Source organism: Mus caroli, chromosome 4 (genome assembly GCF_900094665.2).
Source record: "Mus caroli chromosome 4, CAROLI_EIJ_v1.1, whole genome shotgun sequence".
Taxonomy (NCBI): domain Eukaryota; kingdom Metazoa; phylum Chordata; class Mammalia; order Rodentia; family Muridae; genus Mus; species Mus caroli.
The window spans coordinates 130406690-130427244 of record NC_034573.1 but is presented as its reverse complement, the minus strand read 5'-3'; the positions used below and the strand labels follow the sequence as shown (position 1 = coordinate 130427244).

The following is a 20555-nucleotide window of genomic DNA, read 5'->3' as shown; positions in this document are numbered from 1 at the left end:
CACATACGTATACTATGGAATGCAATATAGAATTTGGTGGCTTTTTGAAACAGAGCATCATTCTGAAACCCAGGTTGGTCTCAAACTCACAGAAATCCTCCTGCCTCAGTGTGGGTGCTGAACAGGTGACAGGCAGGGACTACCATGTGTGGCTTTGTAGTCTGATCTAGGAATGCCAATACTGAAGAGACCATGAACCTACAGATGTATGTGTCATCTCAGCGACTCACAGGGCACGAGAATGCTGACCGCTGACCCCCCCCCAATCTCTATTTTAGCAGTTTTGAACTGCACAGTAGATATACAATTTCCTTTCTGCTTCGTGTGTGTGTGTGTGTGTTCTCACACCACAGTGCACGTGAAGGTCAGAGGTCAGCCTAGAGGGATAACAGCTGTAAGCCGGGCTGCACAGGTTTAGCCCATGCACCAACTCCCGCTGCCCATCCCCCACCCTACCCGCCCTGATGCTAACAAGAGACACAGCTGTGGCTGACTGGCTTATCATCGTTATCACCCGGGAAAAGGATGCAGATTGCCTGCCAGGGTCAGGGATTTGCAGAGCTAGCTATAGCTTCCTGACACTTTTGTAACATAGCACTTTACCAAGTACCCCCATTAGCTGCCGAGAAGCACACATCCTAGAACAGTGGTCCTCAACCTTCTTAGTGCTGCGACCCTTTAAAACAGGTGGTGACCCCCCAACCATAAGCTTATTTCGTTGCTACCTCATAACTGTGATTTTGCTACTGTTATGAATCATAATATGCAGGATATCTGATGTATGACACCACCATCCCAGCCTTGAGGCCAAAACAGGTTGAGAGCTACTGTCCTAGAACCAAGACTCCCCCATAATCTTGAGATGTAGCACCCAGACCAGTGGGAAGGGCAGAGCCCCAAGCTGTTAGACTCCAATTTCCTAGGGCTGCAGGGTCTACAGGCAGCAGCTGCTAAAACTTTGATGCTGAGTGGAAGGATCTCTCCCTTCACCCTTCACCCTCCCCCCCCCACCTCCTCCTCCTCCAGGCTCACCTGTGAACCCTTAACAAGGGGGCGGGCTGGGGGGTGGTCCTTACCCCTACTAAAGAGGAAGGCCAGGAAGCCCCAGCGTCCTAGGCAATTACTCTGGTGGGTAAGGACTGAAGACAGTGGCTAACTTGGTAAGTCCAGCCATGTCTTTTCAGAGCACTCTCAGCCTGTCTCTGGTCAACCCCACCCATGCCCTCTGCATGGTAGGCATGGAAATCACCTTGGACATCAGTGGGTAAGCCTTAGCGGGTATCTGTAGGGGTAATGAGAAGGGAGGGTCTGGGCAGAGTCCCTGTGCCCAGGAGTCCTAGGTTAGCACTCTCAGCTGAACTGACTGACCCCAGGGAAATCTGGCTTGGTCTCTGAGAGCCCTCCCATCCCAACTCTGGATGCTGACTTATAGCTTTCTTTGCCTCTTGCAAGATCCCTGTTAGCTTCGAAGGTGGCCTTGAGTAGGCGGGGGTTGTGTCTTACAGTTCTGGCATCTGCTCACTCCATGCGTGTGAAGCTGAGGCTTGTATGTAAAATGAAGATGTGATCCTCACAAGGAGGCTTTGCGGGAGCGGGAGGTTGGGGTGGGACATCATCATGAGAGGAGTGGAGGTTCTGGGGGTCCTCCTCAATCCCGTAAGATGGATGCAGACTCCAGATCGGGGGCTGTCCTGGAACCCTGTTGCCTCATCGGTTGGTGAGTCTCCTAACCTGTATTGTCTCCTTCAAACCAGGTGTGCACCGGACAAGTGCAAGTCTTTCACCATCCGTGGTTCCCCCAGGATCTTGATCCACATCTCCAGCTCCGTCATCGCTGACAAAGAGGATGCTATTGTCTGGAGGCCAATGAACCATCCCACAGAGGCACTGGTGAGGATGGTGGCGCCCAGCTCCACTGTGGACGAAGACAAGGTGAGCCATGGAGGGGAGAGGGGTAACCTTTAACCTACCCAGGTGATCTCAATGTGGAAGCTGGCAAGCCGAGCTGAAGGCCATTGGCAACAGGCCTGCCTACCCAAGGCAGACCCAGCTGCAGCTGTCTGTGGGCAGGGAGAGAAAGGCAGTTAAGGGATGGTGAGTGGGTGGAACCTGCCCATCTATGTGTCTGTGGAAGGCAGTTTCCTTCAGCGAGTGGCTCACTTGGGTAAGCACTGTATCTTGAGTCGGGCCAGAACCAGTGTTGTACACTGAGCTGAGCAGCGCATACCTATTAAGCCCAATTAACCAGGAAGAGGATCAGCAGTTGGAGGTCTTAACCTGAGCTACAGAGCAAGCTCCAAGCCAGGGCAAACGACTTTAGTAAGAGACACTGTTTTTGTTGGGTTTTGAGACAGGGTTTCTCTGTGTAGCCCTGGCCATCCTGGAACTCCCTTTGTAAACCAGGCCGGCCTCGAACTCCCACAATCCTCCTATCCCTGCCTCCTAATGACTGGGATTAAAAATGTGCAGCACCTGGCAAGACACACTCTTAAATGTCCTAAGTGGTTATGGCCCCTGGGTCAGCTCATAGTGGGTCACTGGAAGGTTAGCTGCTGAAACACAAAGCCAGGGTCACAGGCTTACACCCAGTCTATGGCTCTGGGCTGTCTCCACAGGTGCTGGTCTCCTACTTCTGTCCTGACAAAGATGTCCCCACGGCCACAGCTGTGCTGTTTCTCACTGGCATCGGTGAGTCTTCCCTCTAGGAGCTGAGGCCCACCCGGCGTTCCTCTGGAGAGCAGGGCAGGTCTTGTGAAGCAAGGAAAAGGCTCCTTGTGTAGAAGATGCTTTCTATTGGCCCTGAGATGATATCCACGCACCTGTTCCCTTGACATTCACTCACTTAGCAACAACCAGAACTTGAGTCACCTGCCCCCACTTCCTCATTCTCATTGCTGCTGGGTCTGGTCCACTACTATGTCATCTCGTAGATCTCCGTGTGGGGGGGGGGGCAGGGGAAAGACATCAGATGCCCTGGAACTTGGAGGTACAGGTAGTTATGAGACACAAGCTGCGGCATGCCACGAAGGGAACTCGGATCCCCTGGGAGAGAGCAGTAAGGGACAACAGCTGAGCGCTCTCTCTCCAGCCCCATCTTGAAGCTGCTTTGTAAGAATCAGGTGGCCACTGTGGATGACTCCCTCCCTGACTTACTCATGAGAATCTGCCTGCCTCTGACGACACTACCTCTAACTAGCGTGTCCAACCTGTGGCCCAGCACAGCTATGGCTACAGCCCAATATAAAATCCTACACTTAAAACATTTATTTTGGCGGGGCTGGAGAGATGGCTCAGTTGGTAAGAGCACTAGATGCTTTCTAGAGGTCCTGATTCAGTTCCCAGCACCCACATGGTGGGGTTCACAACCATCTGTAATGAGATCTGACACCTTAACCCGTGTGTCTCCAGTCCATCTCTCCAGTCCAATACTTGACATTAAGATACCTCAGTTAGGCTTTTTACCAACCATGTCCGGCAAGGGTCGCCAGAGCTTCGGGGGTGCCGTTAGCAGGCCAGGTTCTGAGACCCTTCCTTCCCTTTCAGAGGTCTCCCTGGAGGCAGACATCTATCGAGATGGACAACTGGACATGCCATGTGATAAGCAAGCTAAGGTGAGGCTGCCTGGTCAAGGGAGGGGGCAGGACCCAGGGGAGCCATCCCTAAGCCTCAGCCCATGTTTATCTGACTGTTGGGGTATCCAAGTCTCTCCACTATATACCACAAATCGGGGTCGATGAAGTAAACTTGTGATCTACTGAAAAACAGCTAGGTTGTGTGCACCTAGCAAGGGGTGTGTATATGTGTGGGTGCCTAGCAAGGTGTGGGTATGAGCCTAGCAAGACATGGTGTATAGGTGTGCATGCATGTGTACTTAGCCTGGTGTGTATGGTATGTATGTGTTCTTTTAATCCCAGTGTCCCAGAAATAAAAGCTGGAAGACTGGGGTTTGAAGACCATTCTCAGAGCTACATAGGGAATTCCAAGCCCCCTTGGGCTATATAGTAGATATGATACGGTCTCAAAACAAAATGGAGTCAGATGTGGTGGCAGCTGCCTGTCATTCCTCCCTGTTCCTGGATGTCTGATGCAGGATGGAGAGTTTAGTGCCATTCCTGGCTTTTACATAGCCAGGCTGTCTCAAAACCAACCAAAAAAAATAGCCAGGTGTCCAGAGGCATGGGCTTGGTTAAGTAGTCAGTTATAGCTGCCAGCTGCCATCTCTGGACCTCTGGTGGGACATGGCCCTTGCAGCGTGCCTCTGTCCCTGCATTCCAGAAACAAAAGCAACCTGCTACCTTTATTTGTCTTTTCATCCATCCGGTAGCCTTCTGTTCCCGCAGGTCATCTTTCTCAATCGGTGTCCCCTGGCTCCCCAGGGTCCCCAGGGCCTGTGATGACAAAGCTGAATATGAGAGACGGAGGGTTGGCTTGACTTTCTACCTCAATGTCCTTTTCACTTGCAGAAAAGATGGATGTGGGGTCTGAACGGCTGGGGAGCCATCCTGCTTGTGAATTGTAGCCCTAATGCCGTAGGCCAGCCTGATGAACAGTCCTTTCAGGAGGGCCCCAGAGGTATGTGCCCTTGATGTGTTCCCACTTCTCTCAAACTCTGGCCACCCCTTGGCACACATGCAGATCACAGCTGATTTCCTTGTGGATGACCGAGTCTTTTTATTTTAGGTTTTGAGGGAGGGGGGTTGCTCCCTATAAAAGCATTTGCTTACAATGTACAAAGGCCCTGGCTTACGGTATTGCTGGCATATCTAAGGATTTTATGCCTTGAAGCTGTGTGGTGAGAGTCTATACAGCTTCATACAGAGATATGTGTGTAGCCTTTTTTTTTTTTTTTAAGATTTATTTATCATATCTAAGTACACTGTAGCTGACTTCAGACGCACCAGAAAAGGGTGTCAGATCCCATTACAGATGGTTGTGAGCCACCATGTGGTTGCTGGGATTTGAACTCAGGACGTTCGGAAGAGCAGTCAGTGATCTTAACCGCTGAGCCATCTCTCCAGCCCGCTGTGTGTAGCTTTTAAGAGTGCTGTTCATAGCTAGGCATGGTGGCACATGCCTTTAATCCCAGCACTCGGGAGGCAGAGGCAGGCAGGTTTCTGAGTTCGAGGCCAGCCTGGTCTAGAGAGTTCCAGGACAGCCAGGGCTACACAGAGAAACCCTGTCTTGAAAAACCAAAAAAAAAAAAAAAAAAAATGCTATTTATATGGGGCCTGGAGAGGTGGCTCAGTGGTTAAGAGCACTGACTGCTCTTCCAGAGGTCCGGAGTTCAATTCCCAGCAACCACATGGTGGCTCACAACCATCTGTAAAGGGATCCGATGCCCTCTTGTGTGTCTGTAAACATCTACAGTGCACGCATATATATATATATATATATATATATATATATAATCTTTTTTAAGTGTGCTGTTCATAGCCAGGCATCTGGGTAGCGCACGCCTTTAGTCTCAGCACTTAGGAGGCAGAGGCAGGGAGATTTGGAGTTCCAAGGCCTGCCTAGTCTTACAAAGCAAATTTCAGGACAGCCAGGGCTACACAGAAACCCTGTCTCTGTGAGAACTGCACCCCGACACCCCCCCCAAAAAAGCCAAACACAATTATTCATTACATATGTGTGTATACATGAGATTATGTGAGCATGTGTACACTGCAGCTAGAGTAGCAGAACTCCTGAAACTGAAATTTGGTTGGTTGTAAGCTATGTGAAGCAGATGCTGGGAGCCAAACCCAGAGCCTTCAGAAGAGCAGCAAGTGCGCTTAACCACTGAACCAACTTTCTGCTCTTCACACGTGTGTTTGAGACCATGGTCTCCCATAGCCCAGGCTGGCCTTGAACTTCTGTATCTACCTCCTGAATTACAACGGGGTGTTTCACCACACCCGGTTTACAGAGTGCTAGGGATTATACCCCCAAGGGCTCTGCATGCCAGGCAAGCCCAGTACCAGCTAAGCCACATCCTCTGCTCCCATGCAGAGTCTTAATTTCATTTCCTGGCTGAGTCGCCTGCCACCTGGGAGGTAGAGATAGGGCGTTTGACCTCACAAGCTGGTAAGAACTCCTGATTCCATAGATGGAGTGGGGGACCCTGACCATGGAGTGTCCCAGGAGCAGAGAGATAAGCCTTAAAGATTATAGCTTGTATCTATCATCCCAGCCTGGGCAACCAGGACTCCATACCATTTCCATCCCTATCCCATCCTGGTGGCTGGCCTGAATCTCTGACCATCCTTTTGCCCAGAAATACAGAACCTGTCTCAGATGACTCTAACTGTGGAGGGCCCCACCAGCATCCTGCAGAATTACCAGTTGATCCTACATACCTCTGAGGAAGAAGCGAAGAGGGCAAGAGTCTACTGGTCTCAGAGTAAGTCCCAGCCCTATACTACCTCTGCATGTCGGCCAGGTGGTGGGCCCAGTACTACCTCTAACAGGGTGCCCAGAAGAAGCTACAGTCACAGATCACAGGCTGTGGGGCCAGATCTGTGTGTTGCAAGGGCTTATCTGGCTTCCACCTTGACCCGAGAGTAGGTTTATACACGCTATGGGTTATTCAGTCCATCTGAACGATGCCTAGCCCCATAGCTGGGAAAGGACAAATGCATTTGAGCTGATAGCACACCATATAGAGATGACATCCCCAAGATAACACCTCCTAGGAGGATCCCTTATAAAACAAACATAAATTTGTGTGTGGGTTTCTTGCCTATGTGCTTGTCTGGGCACTGTGTGAGCCTGCAGAGGCCCAGAAGAGAGGGTTGGGAATTCTTGGTTAGATGGTTGTGAGCCTGCAATCTATGTAGGTGCTGGGACTTTAACCTGGCTCCTCTGGAAGGTGTGTGGTCAGTGTTAACCACTGAAACCATCCTGTCTAGCCTGGAACCACCTTCTTAGCTAAGACCTCACTTCAGTGAAACTTTCAGAAGATTAAAACTCAAAATGGCGCCGGGCAGTGGTGGCACACGCCTTTAATCACAGCAGCACTTGGGAGGCAGAGGCAGGTGGATTTCGGAGTTCGAGGCCAAGCCTGGTCTACAGAGAGTTCTAGGACAGCCAGGGCTACACAGAGAAACTGTCGTGAAAAACAAACAAAAAAAATAGACTCGAAGTGTCCCTCAGACTCCACACTTGAGTGTGGGCTCTGAGCCCCGACTCCCACTGTGTCCATCCTAAGCCTTTAAATCATGTTGGTACTGAGGCTGGGGTGGTAACTCAGGAAAGCTCTTGCCATGTAACATGAATTCCCAAAGTTCAGATCCCAGCACACGCTGAAGTCTAGGTGAGGGGTGGCATGTATCTAGAACCCCAGAGCTGGGGAGGGCATTGTTGGCAACCTTGAAGATTGCTCATCGGCCACTCTAGTCGAATAGGCAAATTCCTGGGCCAGTGAAAGATCTTGCCCCAAAATAAGGTGGTGGCCTGAAGATGCCACCTTTCGGCCTCCACTTGCCTGTGTGCACACATGCAAGCATGTATTGTGTGCTGGTGTACTGAGTGGTTCTTAACAGCTGACCGTCCTGAGCCCTCGGCTCCGATCTCCACTCCCACGTCAAGATGGATCGTGCGATTGCTGTGCTCGCCTGTTGGGACGGCGATATCAATCACGAAGCTTCACAGCTGGTCACCCTCCATTTTATTCTATTTATTTTTAGTAGAGAATCGTTTATTTAGGGCATGGGGAGGAGAGTTAAGAGTAGCAGAGGCAGAGAAGGAGGAGAGTGGAGAAGTAGAGGCCAGCCATGACCATGTGGAAAGGGGGAGCAAGGGGGCAAGAGTAAGAGCAAGAGCGGTCACCCTCCTTTTTTATCCCAGGAGGCTCCTCTGCGTATGAACTGGTGGTGGGACCCAACAAGCCTGTCTATCTCCTGCCTACCTCTGAGAACCATGGGAAAGAGATTTTCTACGTAGAAGCCACGGAATTCCCATCTCCCAGCTTCTCGGGCCTGATCTCCTTCTCCCTCTCCCTAGTAGAAAAAACTCACAACCAGGTATGCCGCTGGGTCAGCCAGAGTCCCTGGGCTTGGTGGAGCGAGAGCCATGGTGCTTCTAGGCAGGACACTAGCTCTCGGTACAGCTGGGGGTGTTACCAGAAAGCAGGCTCAGATAGATGAACAGCGGGCTGCAAAGGGAAAGGTGACCGACGGAGCCAGGTCATGATGAAAATCCCATCCTCCACTGCAGTGCATCCCAGAGACCCCGCTCTATAAGGATACAGTGATGTTCCGGGTGGCACCTTATATCTTCATGCCCAGCACCCAGATGCCTCTAGAGGTTTACCTGTGCAGGTAAGAGCACCTAAGAAGTGTGTATCACTAGCCTCTCCCTCCTTCCTCTCCCTCCTTCCCCCCCCCCCCAGGCCAGCCAGGAGGCTCAAAGNCTTTGGAGCGTTGCATCCGATGTCAGCATCAATGTTGAGCCTGAACTAGAGTCCCCACCAGTTGTGGGGACACTTCTCAGTTGTGACTCACCAGTGCAGTCAACCCTTAAGGGTCTGGTCTGTATAATTGGATGTCTTGATATCAACCTCGGGCCTCACTATGTGCCCAAGGCATGGACATCCACTGTGGATCTGTAAGTGCTGGTGCTCTGTATGAAAACATAAAATCCCAGGCTGGAGAGATGGCTCAGAGGTTAAGAGCATTGGCTGCTCTTCCAGAGATCCTGAGTTCAATTCCCAGCAACCACATGATGGCTCACAACCATCTGATGCCCTCTTCTGGTGTGTCAAAGACAGCTACAGTGTATTCATATATATAAAATAATATTTTCCAGGTGTAGAAATCCCAGCACTCAGGAGACAAGAGGCAAACCAGTCTCCATAGAAAGTCCCAGGTCACTACATAGTAACAGAAAAACCTTTAAAAAAAAAAAAAAAAAAAAGCCGGGCAGTGGTGGTGCACACCTTTAACCCCAGCACCTGGGATGCAGAGGTAGTGGGTTTCTGAGTTCGAGGCCAGCCTGGTCTACAAAGTGAGTTCCAGGACAGCCAGGGCTACAGAGAGACCCTGTCTCAAAAAAAAAAAAAAAAAAGTTTGAGCAGAGGAGCCCATACTAGCATAGAAAAAGAGAATGCACAGAGGTGATCAAAAGGTGTGAACAGGGTTGGACCATCACCAGCCATGGTCTAGCATGGTCTAGGCAGAAAAAGTCTAAGCCAGTGACTCCTGCTGAGGTAAGGGGACAGGTGTTGCTCCTTCCCTCGCCTTCCCCCTGGGACAGGGAGTAGGACTGTTTTGAGGACCTTGAAATCACAGTGGGCTTCTTGGTTGGTGGCAGGGAGCTACAGCTGCAAGGCTTTGTGGACTCGGTGACCAAGCTGAGCGAGAAGAGCAAAGTGCGGGTGGTAACTGTCTATGAGGACCCCAACCGCCAGGGCAACTGGCTCCAGGTAAGTGACACCCACCTGGGATGATCTAGCCATGGGGGGACGGGGCAGGAAGGCTTGGCACGTGTCACAAAATGACCTTGACAGTGAGCCAGCATACCACTGAGGCATGCTTGCCTGTCAAGGATAACCTTTCCAGATGTTGTAACATTCCAGCTGAGAGCTCCGCTGCAGATGCTGGAGCCGGGGTACGTGGGATGTCGGGATCAACGCTGGCTTGGCTTTGGTTCTGTGGCTCCAAGAACATCTGAGCACTCACTAAAGACTGTTGTACCAGCAGGGGCTCGAGATAAGGACAGGTGCCTTCACTCCAGCCAGGGCTGAGCTCAAGCGTTGAAAGGGAGACAGAGAGAAGAGCCTTTATTAGGTCATTTGGGTAGCTGAGGAGGCAAACCAATGGGGTCATAAGCCAGGCACTGTTGGGGCTGGGCTGGGAGCCACCAGCACTTCAAGCGGTAGAGCTGTTGACCTGGAAGTGTGCGTGGGGGAATGAGGAGTTAATTGGACACAGCTAGGAGTTGCACCGTGGGTTAAGACCCTTCCAGGGCTGGTGAGATGGCTCAGTGGGTAAGAGGACCCGACTGCTCTTCCAAAGGTCCAGAGTTCAGATCCCAGCAACCACATGGTGGCTCACAACCATCCGTAACAAGATCTGACTCCCTCTTCTGGTGTGTCTGAGGACAGCTGCAGTGTACTTACAATAAATAAATCTTTAAAAAAAAAAACAAAAACAAAAACAAAACCCTTCCAGCAAAGTACAGAAGCCAACACAAAGCAAGGTGGGGGCGACACTTTAAAGGTACAAGCCAGAGTTGAAAGGTCAAGGGCTAGGGATGTAACTCAGAGCTTGCCTAGTAGAGTCCCAAGTTCAGTCCCCAGCACTGTGTAGACTGGGATGTGGGGGTGGCACAGACTTCTAATCCCAGCACTGGGAGGCAGGGGCAGTTCGGGGAAGCACGAATCCAAAGCCAGCCTCGGCTAGACAGCAAGTTTAAAGGCTATGTGAGACTTGCTTTGTTTTGTTTTTTGAGACCGGATTTCTCTGTATAGCCTTGGCTGTCCTAAAACTCACTTTGTAGACCAGGCTGGCCTCGAACTCAGAAATCCACCTGCCTCTGCCTCCCCAGTGCTAGGATTAAAGGCATGCACCACCACGTGAGACTTGCTCTTAAAGGGCCTCCCGTCTACACCCTCCCCTGCCCCGCCCCGCCCCGCCCCACCCCACCCCAAACAGTCCCTTGGCTGAGATGCAAGGAGCTCTGGTTGTGGGAGATCTGCTAGAAGCCACAGGGCAAGTCAGAGGTCATAGTGACTGCCTGCTGGCAGATACCAGAAACCAATTAACTTGGTTTGTAAGTAGAGCTGGCAGGCCTGACAGTGGGTTGGGAGACCATGGATTCTCAGTCTTAAGCCAGAAGGTGGAGTGTCAAGTCGAGCAAAGCCTCTGGGCAAAGCTTTGAGGGCTGAGCAGGAGCTGACTTCAAAGCTTCTCTCTAGTGTCTTTGGCTGCTCCCAGAGAGCCTGCAGCGGATGGAGAGAATTTAACCTCCATCTTTCTCTCTCTCCCCCCCGCCCCCAGGACGAGATGGCTTTCTGCTATACTCAGGCTCCTCACAAGACAGTGTCATTGATCCTTGACACCCCGAGGGTTTTCAAGCTGGAAGACTTCCCCATGAAATACTCACTGGTGTGGAGCTGGGATAGCTTCGGAATATAGTCAACTTCTCAGGCCTGGTGTTCAGAGCCAGGGTTGCTGGGATGTCGGATGAGGGAAGGGGCATGGGTGGGGAGTGGAGGAGGACCAGGTGGTCTGAGGGGAAGGGGAGATGTAGAAGTCCCCCGACAGTCAGTGGTGTGATGGATCCTACATCCAGCCCCTCCCAGGTAATGCTCCTTCCCCCCGCCGGCTCTCCTCCTAGAGCCCTGGTTTTGGCTACCTGATCCGACAAACTGAGGACCACCGGGTGGCTAGCCTGGATTCCATTGGGAACCTGATGGTATCTCCGCCTGTCAAGGCTCAGGGAAAAGACTATCCTCTAGGGAGGGTCCTCATTGGTGGCAGCTTTTACCCCAGGTGAGCAGCGACACCAGAGGGCAGGTGACCCAGCTTTTTACCCCAGGTGAGCAGAGAGACCTGAGGGCAGGTGACCCAGGTGCCTTAAAGGAAAAAGACCGTCACCCTGGTTCCAGTAACTCTCGGATTCCCCCGAGAGCAGATCTGTTCTGCATCCTTCTTGAAACTGAAGGGCACTTGAACCTGAGAATGAGGGGCTAGGGACATGGCATAGTATTATATGTGTACAGTGTTCTGTACTGCATGTTTGCCTGCAGGCCAGAAGGGGGCGCCAAGTCTCCCTACAGATGGTTTCCAGCCACCATGTGGATGCTTGGAATTAAACTCGGGACCTCTGGAAAAGTAGCTAGTGCTCTTAACCTCTGAGCCATCTCTCCATCCATGATTCTCTAGTTTAAATCCAACAGAGCTGTTGGCCCAGGAAGACAGGACTCGCAAACATGGGGGGTTGGGTGGGAGCAGTATAACTCCCAAACCAGTTATCCCATATGCCTGGGTTCAGTCATTAGGATCACGTGACTGGGCTTACGCTAGGTCACAGTAAGGGCCACCCCCACTTTTTAAAGCCTTATTCCTGTGGATGAGAACCCCCACAGTACATGCTGAGCTCAACTCTCAGGAGTCTGCCCTCTACTATGAGGGTCCTAGGGATTCAATATGGGTTTCCAGGCTTGGCGACCGGCGTTTCTTTGAGCCAGTTCATTGGCCCAGAATAAGGAATCTTTCTAAAGCCACCCTATTCGTTGGCAAGAGCAGTCCAATGAAGTCCACCTCTTTACAGCATCTCAGAGGCGTCTCCATTTTCTCTTCCAGCTCTGAGAGCCGGGACATGAACAAGGGCCTGCGAGAATTCGTGTATGCCCAGCAGGTGCAGGCCCCTGTGGAACTCTTCTCAGACTGGCTGATGACCGGTCACATGGATCAATTCATGTGCTTTGTCCCTACCAATGATAAAAACAATGACCAGAAGGTTGGTGTTAGAGCCGGAGAGGGTGCATCTGCTGGAGGCCCCAGGGACTCCCACAGCAGGGGAGTGACTGTGGCCTCCTATCCCAGGACTTCCGCTTGCTGCTGGCCAGCCCCAGTGCCTGCTTTGAGCTGTTCGAACAGAAGCAGAAGGAAGGCTATGGGAACGTGACCCTGTTTGAAGACATTGGAGCAGAACAGCTTCTTTCTAACGGTAAGGTGACTCCCGCCTAGTGCCTGCCTTCCCCACCTCAAGACAGGGTCTCGCTGTGTAGCCCAGGCTGTCCTGGAACACACTCTGTAGACCAGGCTGGCCTTGAACTCTGATCCACCTGCCGCTGCCTCCCGAGAAAGGTGTGTGCCACCACTGCCTGACCACCTAGTACCCACTAGAACAGTGGTTCTCAACTTTCCTAACGCTGCGACCCTTTAATACAGCTCCCCATGTTGTGGTGACCCCCTGACCATAAAATCATTTTCATTGATACTTCATAACTGTAACCTTGCTACTGTTGTGACTTTTAACATGTTTTTCCAATGTCTTTTGAGAGCCACTGTTGTGGAGTGTGCATGTGTCATCTCTGGTAGAGAGGGCACGGAATCCTAAGAGCGGGTAGGATGGCCATTGTTGGGACATCTTACACCCGGAGGGGCACCCTAGTGTCCAGGCAGACCTGAAGCAATGGGCCAGAGTAAAGTGGCTTCAATAGCCCCAGCTGGTGATGCTGTGTGGCCTCCGTGAGGGGCCACTGGGCTTAGTGTATAGCATTAGCATGTTCAAGTCTCCTTTAAGGGAATATTCTCCTTAAACACAGGGGACTGGCAGAGGTTGTGTGCCCTGGGCCACCTGACAGAAATGTGATGGGAACTTGGGGGGACAAAGACCTGCCCCAGAAAGGAGAGGTGGGGCCATTGGGAGGTTCTCTAGACCTGGGTTAGAGACTCGAGCCAACCTACCCCTCTCAACTCCATAGCAAATCTGTGGTAGGGCCTAGTTGTCAACAGTGACGGAAGGTCACTGGGAAACAACCAGAAGGCAAAGGCTGCACATGTCACCTCGGAGCTGGCACCCAAGGAACAAAGTTTGAGCTGTTGCCCACGTGTAGAAGGGTCCTGATACACACTTAGGTGGGTAGCGCCATACCGCTGCCCAGCCGAGTGGAGGCTGATGTCACCATCCTAACGTACTCCGAGCTTATTTCCCTCGAGCCCGGGTCTGGGCTTTCTGGTGTTGAATAGTGTGTTCAGCACCAGATTCAAGCCACTAGACTCAGTTGCGGAGTCAAGCCGGTCACTGATCTGTCCTGTCGCTTTCCACAGGGAGGGAGAGCAAAACTATTTCCCAAATCCTGGCTGACAAGAGTTTTCGAGAGCAGAACGCCTATGTTGAGGTAATGGCCTGGGGTGTGGGGCTGTCCCCATGATGGCCTGGGGTGCGGGGCTATCCCCATGATGGCCTGGGGTGCGGGGCTATCCCCATGAAGCCTGGGGTGCAGGGCTGTCCCCACTAAGGCATTGGCACTGCCAGACTTGCAGGGGGGATTTTGATCCTACTGAGGGGTGGGAACAGCTGCCAGCCCCAGTACACGGACTTCAGGGGTACAGTGGGGTGCTGTTTATTGGGTCCTTATGACATAGACTATACCACCGTGCATGGTGCCACCTGCCCTGGCAGGGTTGGTACCTGCTGGGGTATAGGGCTAGGGTGAGCCTTGACGTTGGGTCCAAGGGTGATGCTATTAGCAGGGAAGTGCCCCACGGGTGTGTTGAGCAGGCGAGAGTGGCTACTTTAGATCCCCAAAGGAAAAACCTGGGGTCTGAAGGCTGCCATCTGCCTCCCAGCCCCAAGTCTGCTCATGTGAGGGATGAAGGCACCTTGTGACACTGGTGGCTGTCCAGCAAAGACTAGTCAGGGATGCTGGCCTCTTGCATGCCAGCCTTTTCTCTGAATTCACTCCACCTTAGTCCTGCTATAAGGGAAGGCTCCCACGGCCCTGCAGAACTCCTGGCTCACGAGATTTGAGCCAAATGGTTCTCCGGGACCTTTCTGGATTTGTGTAGACACGAGCGGCTCCTTCGGGATCTGTTCACAGTCCCGCTACTATCCCTCCCCACTTCTCTGTTCTGCAGAAGTGTATCAGCCTGAACCGCACCCTCCTGAAGACAGAACTGGGATTGGAGGACAAGGACATCATCCTGATCCCGCAGCTCTTCTGCCTGGAGCAGCTGACGAATGTCCCCTCCAACCTGCAGAGCACCAAACTCTTCGCGAGGCCGTACTTCCCCGACATGGTGAGGACCCCTGGGCATGCCTGCTTAGCCCACACTGCTGGGTGCCTTGCTGGCCCTGGATAGTTCGAGACTATCGGATGGGTGTGGCCCCCAGGTTCATGTGCTTAGTACCAAAGCTGCTGTGCAGGGGTTAAAGACCATCAATGAACCAAGCTGAGCATGAGGGAACACATTTTTATTTTGATTTTTAGATTTGAGTGCTGTTACCTGTATGTATCCACAGCTGCATGCCAGAGCACATGATAGATAGATGTGAGCCACCATGTGGTTGCTGGGAATTGAGCTCCAGGTCCTCTGGAAAAGCAGTCAGTGCTCTTAATTGCTGAGACCTCTCTCCACCCTGGGAAGGTTTTTTTGTTTTGTTTTTGTTTTTTTTAGTATTTTTTTCCCCAAAGATAATACCCAGACACACCAGAAGAGGGCATCAGATCCCATTACAGATGGTTGTGAGCTGCCTTGTGGTGCTGGGAATTGAACTCAGGACCTCTGGAAAAGCAGTCAGTGCTCTTAACCATTGAGCCATCTCTCCAGCCCTGGGAAAGCTCTTTTTTCTTTCTTTTTTTTTTTTTTTTTTGGCTTTTTGGCTTTTTGGTTTTTCGAGACAGGGTTTCTGTTAGCCCTGGCTGACCTGGCACTCACTTTGTAGACCAGGCTGGCCTCGAACTCAGAAATCTGTCTGCCTCTGCCTCCCGAGTGCTGGGATTAAAGGTGTGTGCCACCACACCCGGCTCTATGAAAGCATTATTAAATGTTGGCTGGGATATAGGACATAGCATCAAATATATAGGACAGAGCATCAAATCTAGAGATGAAGATGTGGTAAGTAAGGGTAGCTGCTGATCAGATTTGCCGAGAAACATTGGCACACACTGGAAAGCTAAGCAAATGGACAGAGTTCACGGAGACTGATTTTTTTGAGTGATGCCTACATAGACACAGGCTTTAGCAGTCTGGCCAACCCTAGGGAGTGATGTGTGGGTTTTCCCTAAACCCAATTCTATGTCCCTAACCCCCCACCCACCCAGCAGGAAGGACGGGATAGCTTTTCAGGACTGATCCCTGTTTGATCTTAACTCTCAACAGCTGCAGATAATTGTGTTGGGCAAGAACCTTGGAATCCCCAAGCCCTTTGGGCCCCAAATCAAGGGCACCTGCTGCCTAGAAGAGAGAGTGTGTGAATTACTGGAGCCCCTGGGTCTCAAGTGCACCTTCATTGATGATTTTGACTACTACCTGGCCAACATAGGGGACGTCTGTGCCAGTGCCATCATAAACAGGGTGCCATTTGCATTCAAGTGGTGGAAGATGACCCCTTAAACCCCAGGCCCCGGCACGGCCAGTCCGCCCCAGTACGGATGGCCTTTGCCATAGATCGGTAGTGGGTGCGAGTGTTGTTGTTGCACTGGGTTGAAGGGACGGAGAGCTGGGAGTTAGGGTCTTTCACATCTACCAGCTTGACACTTCTGGAGGGGAAAAGGGAAAAGAAAGTGTGTAAACTTGCCATAGAGCCAATAAAGCACGGTGTTCTGAACGCATGTTTTTACGCCGCCTGACTTTGCAGAAGGGGTTGCTGCTGAGGGGAACCTGCCCCATCCTGCAATGGCTGGGGCCCCGAGTCGCTGTTCTGAGTTTATAACCCAAGTATAGCTGAACTCAAAAATGCTTTGGGTTTGAAGTGGCTAAGCTACGTCTCGGGCTGGAGGAGGGGAGGGACCACCCCCAACGCCCCTACAGACAGGGTCTAAGCAGAGATGGCCTCCTCCTGGCAGACAGCTGGTCTCTCATAGCCTGCAGTCTCCACTCGAGCAGGTGTCTTGTCTCACTGCCTGTGCCTGATAACAGCGGTGGGGTTCTAGGGTCGGGTACATCTGTAGGTGCCTACTGTCCTTGGCAAACCTGAAAACGGTGGCTCTGATCCTTTGAGTCAAGGGTAGAGCAGAGTCTGGAGCCAGCAGTGATGACCACCACACCCCTAAGGATTGTAGGTAGCTGGGGGTGTATGTGGCCTTACAGTCTGATGGAGCCAGGGGTGAAGGTCCTTACCCCAAGCTGTCCTGCAGAAGTTTCCTGCCCTGCATTCCTATCCACGACAGCGGTGGCCTCGCAGAGCCATTTGGTGACTTTGAGCTACTCGGAGAGGCCTGTTCAGGGATAGGGGTGGGTTTGATGTTCTGGCCTCGGTGACATGCAGTTTCTTGCTCACTTGTACTTAATGAATCCAAGATGACCATTGATGCTGCAGAGAACCTTGTGGCTGTGGCCCTTACTCTTAGGCTGGACCCTGACACATAACAGAGGATAAGATTCCCATGTCTGCTTGCATTCCTGGATGGTTGTACATCTAGATCCATCCCTAGAGCCATAGTACTGAGCCCAGGACGGGGAAAGCACCTGCCTGTCCTGGCAGGGCTCTTTCTGGGGGACTTGCCTATTTCTGTTGAGGTCCCTGACCAAATCCCTGCAGGGACCCTAGCAGGCTCAGCTTGGCTGTAGGCCCCTGGGCTCTAACAGCGTGGTCCTTGAGACATCTGATGTAGACACCCACATATGTGGCTTCTTAAAACTTGATACTTCCATTTTGTAATAGCCTCTTGTGTTGGGCTTATGAGAGGCGAATTCTGTCAAAGCCAGTGGCCACTCGGCATCAGACTCGCATACCGTTCTTAGTGGGGGGATATGTACGCCGTATCTGACTGACGGTTCCATGCCTCCATGTCCTGGGTTGGGAAGGGCTCAGCCTGGTTGTAAGATGATAGAATGAGGTCAGTGCTGGGGCTGGTGAGATGGCTCAGTGGGTAAGAGCACCCGACTGCTCTTCCGAAGGTCCAGAGTTCAAATCCCAGCAACCACATGGTGGCTCACAACCATCCGCAACGAGATCTGGCGCCCTCTTCTGGAGTGTCTGAAGACAGCTACAGTGTACTTACATATAATAAATAAATAAATCTTTAAAAAAAAAAAAAAAGAATGAGGTCAGTGCTAATAGACGTCTGGGCAGGGAGACTATCCCAGGACCAGCTACAACTTGGAGCAACACGGGCCAAGGTGAGGGTGATTTGGATAAGTTGACAATCCAAAGTCACTTATGTGACCCTCGACCTCCAGGAAGTCTGCTTAGTGTTTTCCCTTTGGAGACAGGGTCTCAAGTTGCCCAGGCCAGCCTTGAACTCCCTATGTAGAGAGCTGAAGAGATGACTCAAAAGGTAAAGACTGTTAAGCCTGGCACAACCAAGTGTGACCCCTGGGGCCCACACAGGACAGATTCCCATCTTCATGGATGGTTCTACCACATCTATGTAGGTACACCCGCAAACACAAAACCTGAAATGCTAACAATTTCCTTGCCTCTGCTTGAATGCTGGCTGGCATGTGTGTACCTATGTTGACAGTGTGTGTGTGTGTGTGGGGGGGGGTAACCCAGTATTCTGGCAACATTCTGGTGTGATGGACAAGCACTTCACCAGAATGGCAAGCCTAGCACTTCTTAGCACCGAACCCCAGGAGTCCTGTTTCCCTTGAAACACTTAGGGGATGGAAGGATGGCTCAATGGTTAACGTCTGCAGACGTTCTTCCAGAGGACCCACATGGCAGTTCACGACCATCAGTAATTCCAGTCCTAGGGGCTCTGTTGTGGATTGGTTTTATTGTTACTTGTATTAATTTGGCCCCCAAAATTATGGAGAACCCACACATCTATGTGTAAGACGCTGAGCTGGTTCTGATTGACAAATAAAGTTGTTGGAAGCCAATGGCTGGGCAGGGAGACAGAGGCAGGACCTCAGATTTCCTGGCCAAGGGAACCCTGGGAAGGATTCAGAATGGTCATGTCATGTCAGGGAAGCAGAAGGGTCACATGTGAGAAGTACAAGACAGACAGTCAGACAATACATGAGAGTCAGGGATTATGGCCTGAGTCCGGGGCAGCCAAGATGGAATACAGGTTTAGTAATTATTTCGGGATATCAGAGGGGAGGGTGTGTTAGCCACAGGGAGGTTTAGAAGTGCCCAGACACCAAGCTGCTTAAAGCATATTAGAATAGAAGGCTGTGTGTGTCTTTTATTCTAGTATCTAGAGCTTCAGGGTGAACGAGTTCCTTGCTATCTGCCAGAGAGATTAGAGCGGATTTATAAACTCCCACAAGAGGGCTTCTTCATCTTCTGGTCTCCAGGCAGTCCGTGACACATGGTACAGCTGCATATGGAAGCAAACCCACACAAAGAGCAATAAAGCTTTCAACGCGGAGATCACGGGCTCGGCTCTGCCTACCCTTGCCGACTCTGAATTATGGCCACTCTGTCCAGTGACTGGATAAGGCTGCGTCTTGGGCCTCTCCAACACTAGTCCACCAGAGTCTCATATGACCTGACAGCACCTACCTTCCCAACAAGGGTAAACATTCGATGGCAGATCAAGGCCCCCCGCACCCCCCTTCGTCCTAAGGAACTGCCAATGGGAGGCTGCTGGCTCTCCAGACATAGCTACAACTAGCAGGACCCAGACCTTGCAAGGAGAACTTGTAAAACAGTGACTCTCAGCCTGTGGGTCCCAACCTCCCTGAGGCTGACCCCTTCACAGACCATTGGAAAACACAGATACTGACATGAAAAATTGGTAACGATAGCAAATTTGTTACGAGGCAGCCATGTAAGTAATTTTAATGGTTAGGGGTCACCACAGGAACTGTATTAAAGTCTCAGCATTAGGAAGGTTGAGAGCCTTTGCTGTAGAAAGTAGGGGTCTCTTTAGCTCTGCAGGAACTGCCCCAAGGCCACTCCTGAGAGGTGGCCAGGGGAAACAACTGGGACCTCTCAGGGTCCGTCTGCCCACCAAGCCCCTTCCCTGTGACCGAGCTCACCGCCTGTCTACAACTTATTTTCCTCTCTGAAACAGGAATAGTGAACTGACTTCGGGACTGTCGGTGTCCAAGCTCCATTCCCGTGGCATAAAAGGCTAACCTTACAGTGCCCCCTGGTGGTTAACTGGCGGAAAGGAAGGGGCCAGGCACCCTCTGATCCTTTCTGGTGTTTGGAGGTTGATTACAAGTGCTCCTGGAAGGACTGCAATCCTGACAGACTGCTCGTAAGGTTGGGTGGAAGCAAGCAAGCCAGAAAATGCTTGTTCATTCACAACCAAAACCCAACAGAGCCCAAGTCTTGGAACACCTTAGGTCAAATTTACACTGTGTGGGTGGGATGGCTCACACCTTTACTGCCAGCACTAGGTACGCCCCGGCAGGTTGTAGACATGTTTTTGTGCACTGTGTAAAGGTTATCTATGTGTTACTCAAATGTGGATTTCTCTGCCCCCCTTGTTTCCATTCAGACACCCCACTATAATGCTTTAGTCAACCTTCTGTCTTTCCACCAGCCAGGGGAAGCCAGAGAAGACAGCAAGGGAAGAAACTTCAGAAGTAGAGAGCTAGAACCATATTAAACTGCTGGGGCATAGCCAGATTAGCACTACAGGTTAGGATTCATTTAACTGCCCAGATACTGAGATGCAAGAATGTCACCAGCCAGCCACACTTAGCACACTTAACCTAGGGCTGAATACCTCACATATGCGGGGTACTGGGAAGGTGGCCAGCCTGGGCTATGAGACTTTGTCCCACCTACAAAAGCCAGCTCCCGAGCTAGGACCATGTGTGGTTTCAGGACTGTGTCCAGCCCTGGTTGGGAAGCCCTTGGCCACTACCCCATGGGCCCGTGGCTCTCTGCACCCTTCCAGCCCAGCAGGAAGCTCTCTGGTCACTCTTCCGGGGCACGTGCACAGAGCTGGGGACACACTCCACGCTACTGAAGAGGAATCATGAAAGCCAACG

General features: G+C 51.6%; 1 protein-coding gene across 1 annotated transcript; it reads left to right on the top strand.

The window, feature by feature from the left end:
* Positions 1 to 1172: 1172 nt before the first annotated feature.
* Padi6 (peptidyl arginine deiminase 6) lies at positions 1173 to 16049 on the top strand. Its single transcript, XM_021161437.1, has 16 exons — positions 1173 to 1264; positions 1755 to 1932; positions 2616 to 2688; positions 3544 to 3611; positions 4464 to 4572; positions 6257 to 6382; positions 7828 to 8003; positions 8197 to 8300; positions 9292 to 9403; positions 10980 to 11087; positions 11320 to 11474; positions 12288 to 12444; positions 12531 to 12654; positions 13761 to 13831; positions 14571 to 14732; positions 15816 to 16049. Exons 1-16 carry the CDS (start codon positions 1173 to 1175, stop codon positions 16047 to 16049), a joined length of 2049 nt encoding a protein of 682 aa, XP_021017096.1.
* Positions 16050 to 20555: the final 4506 nt, after the last annotated feature.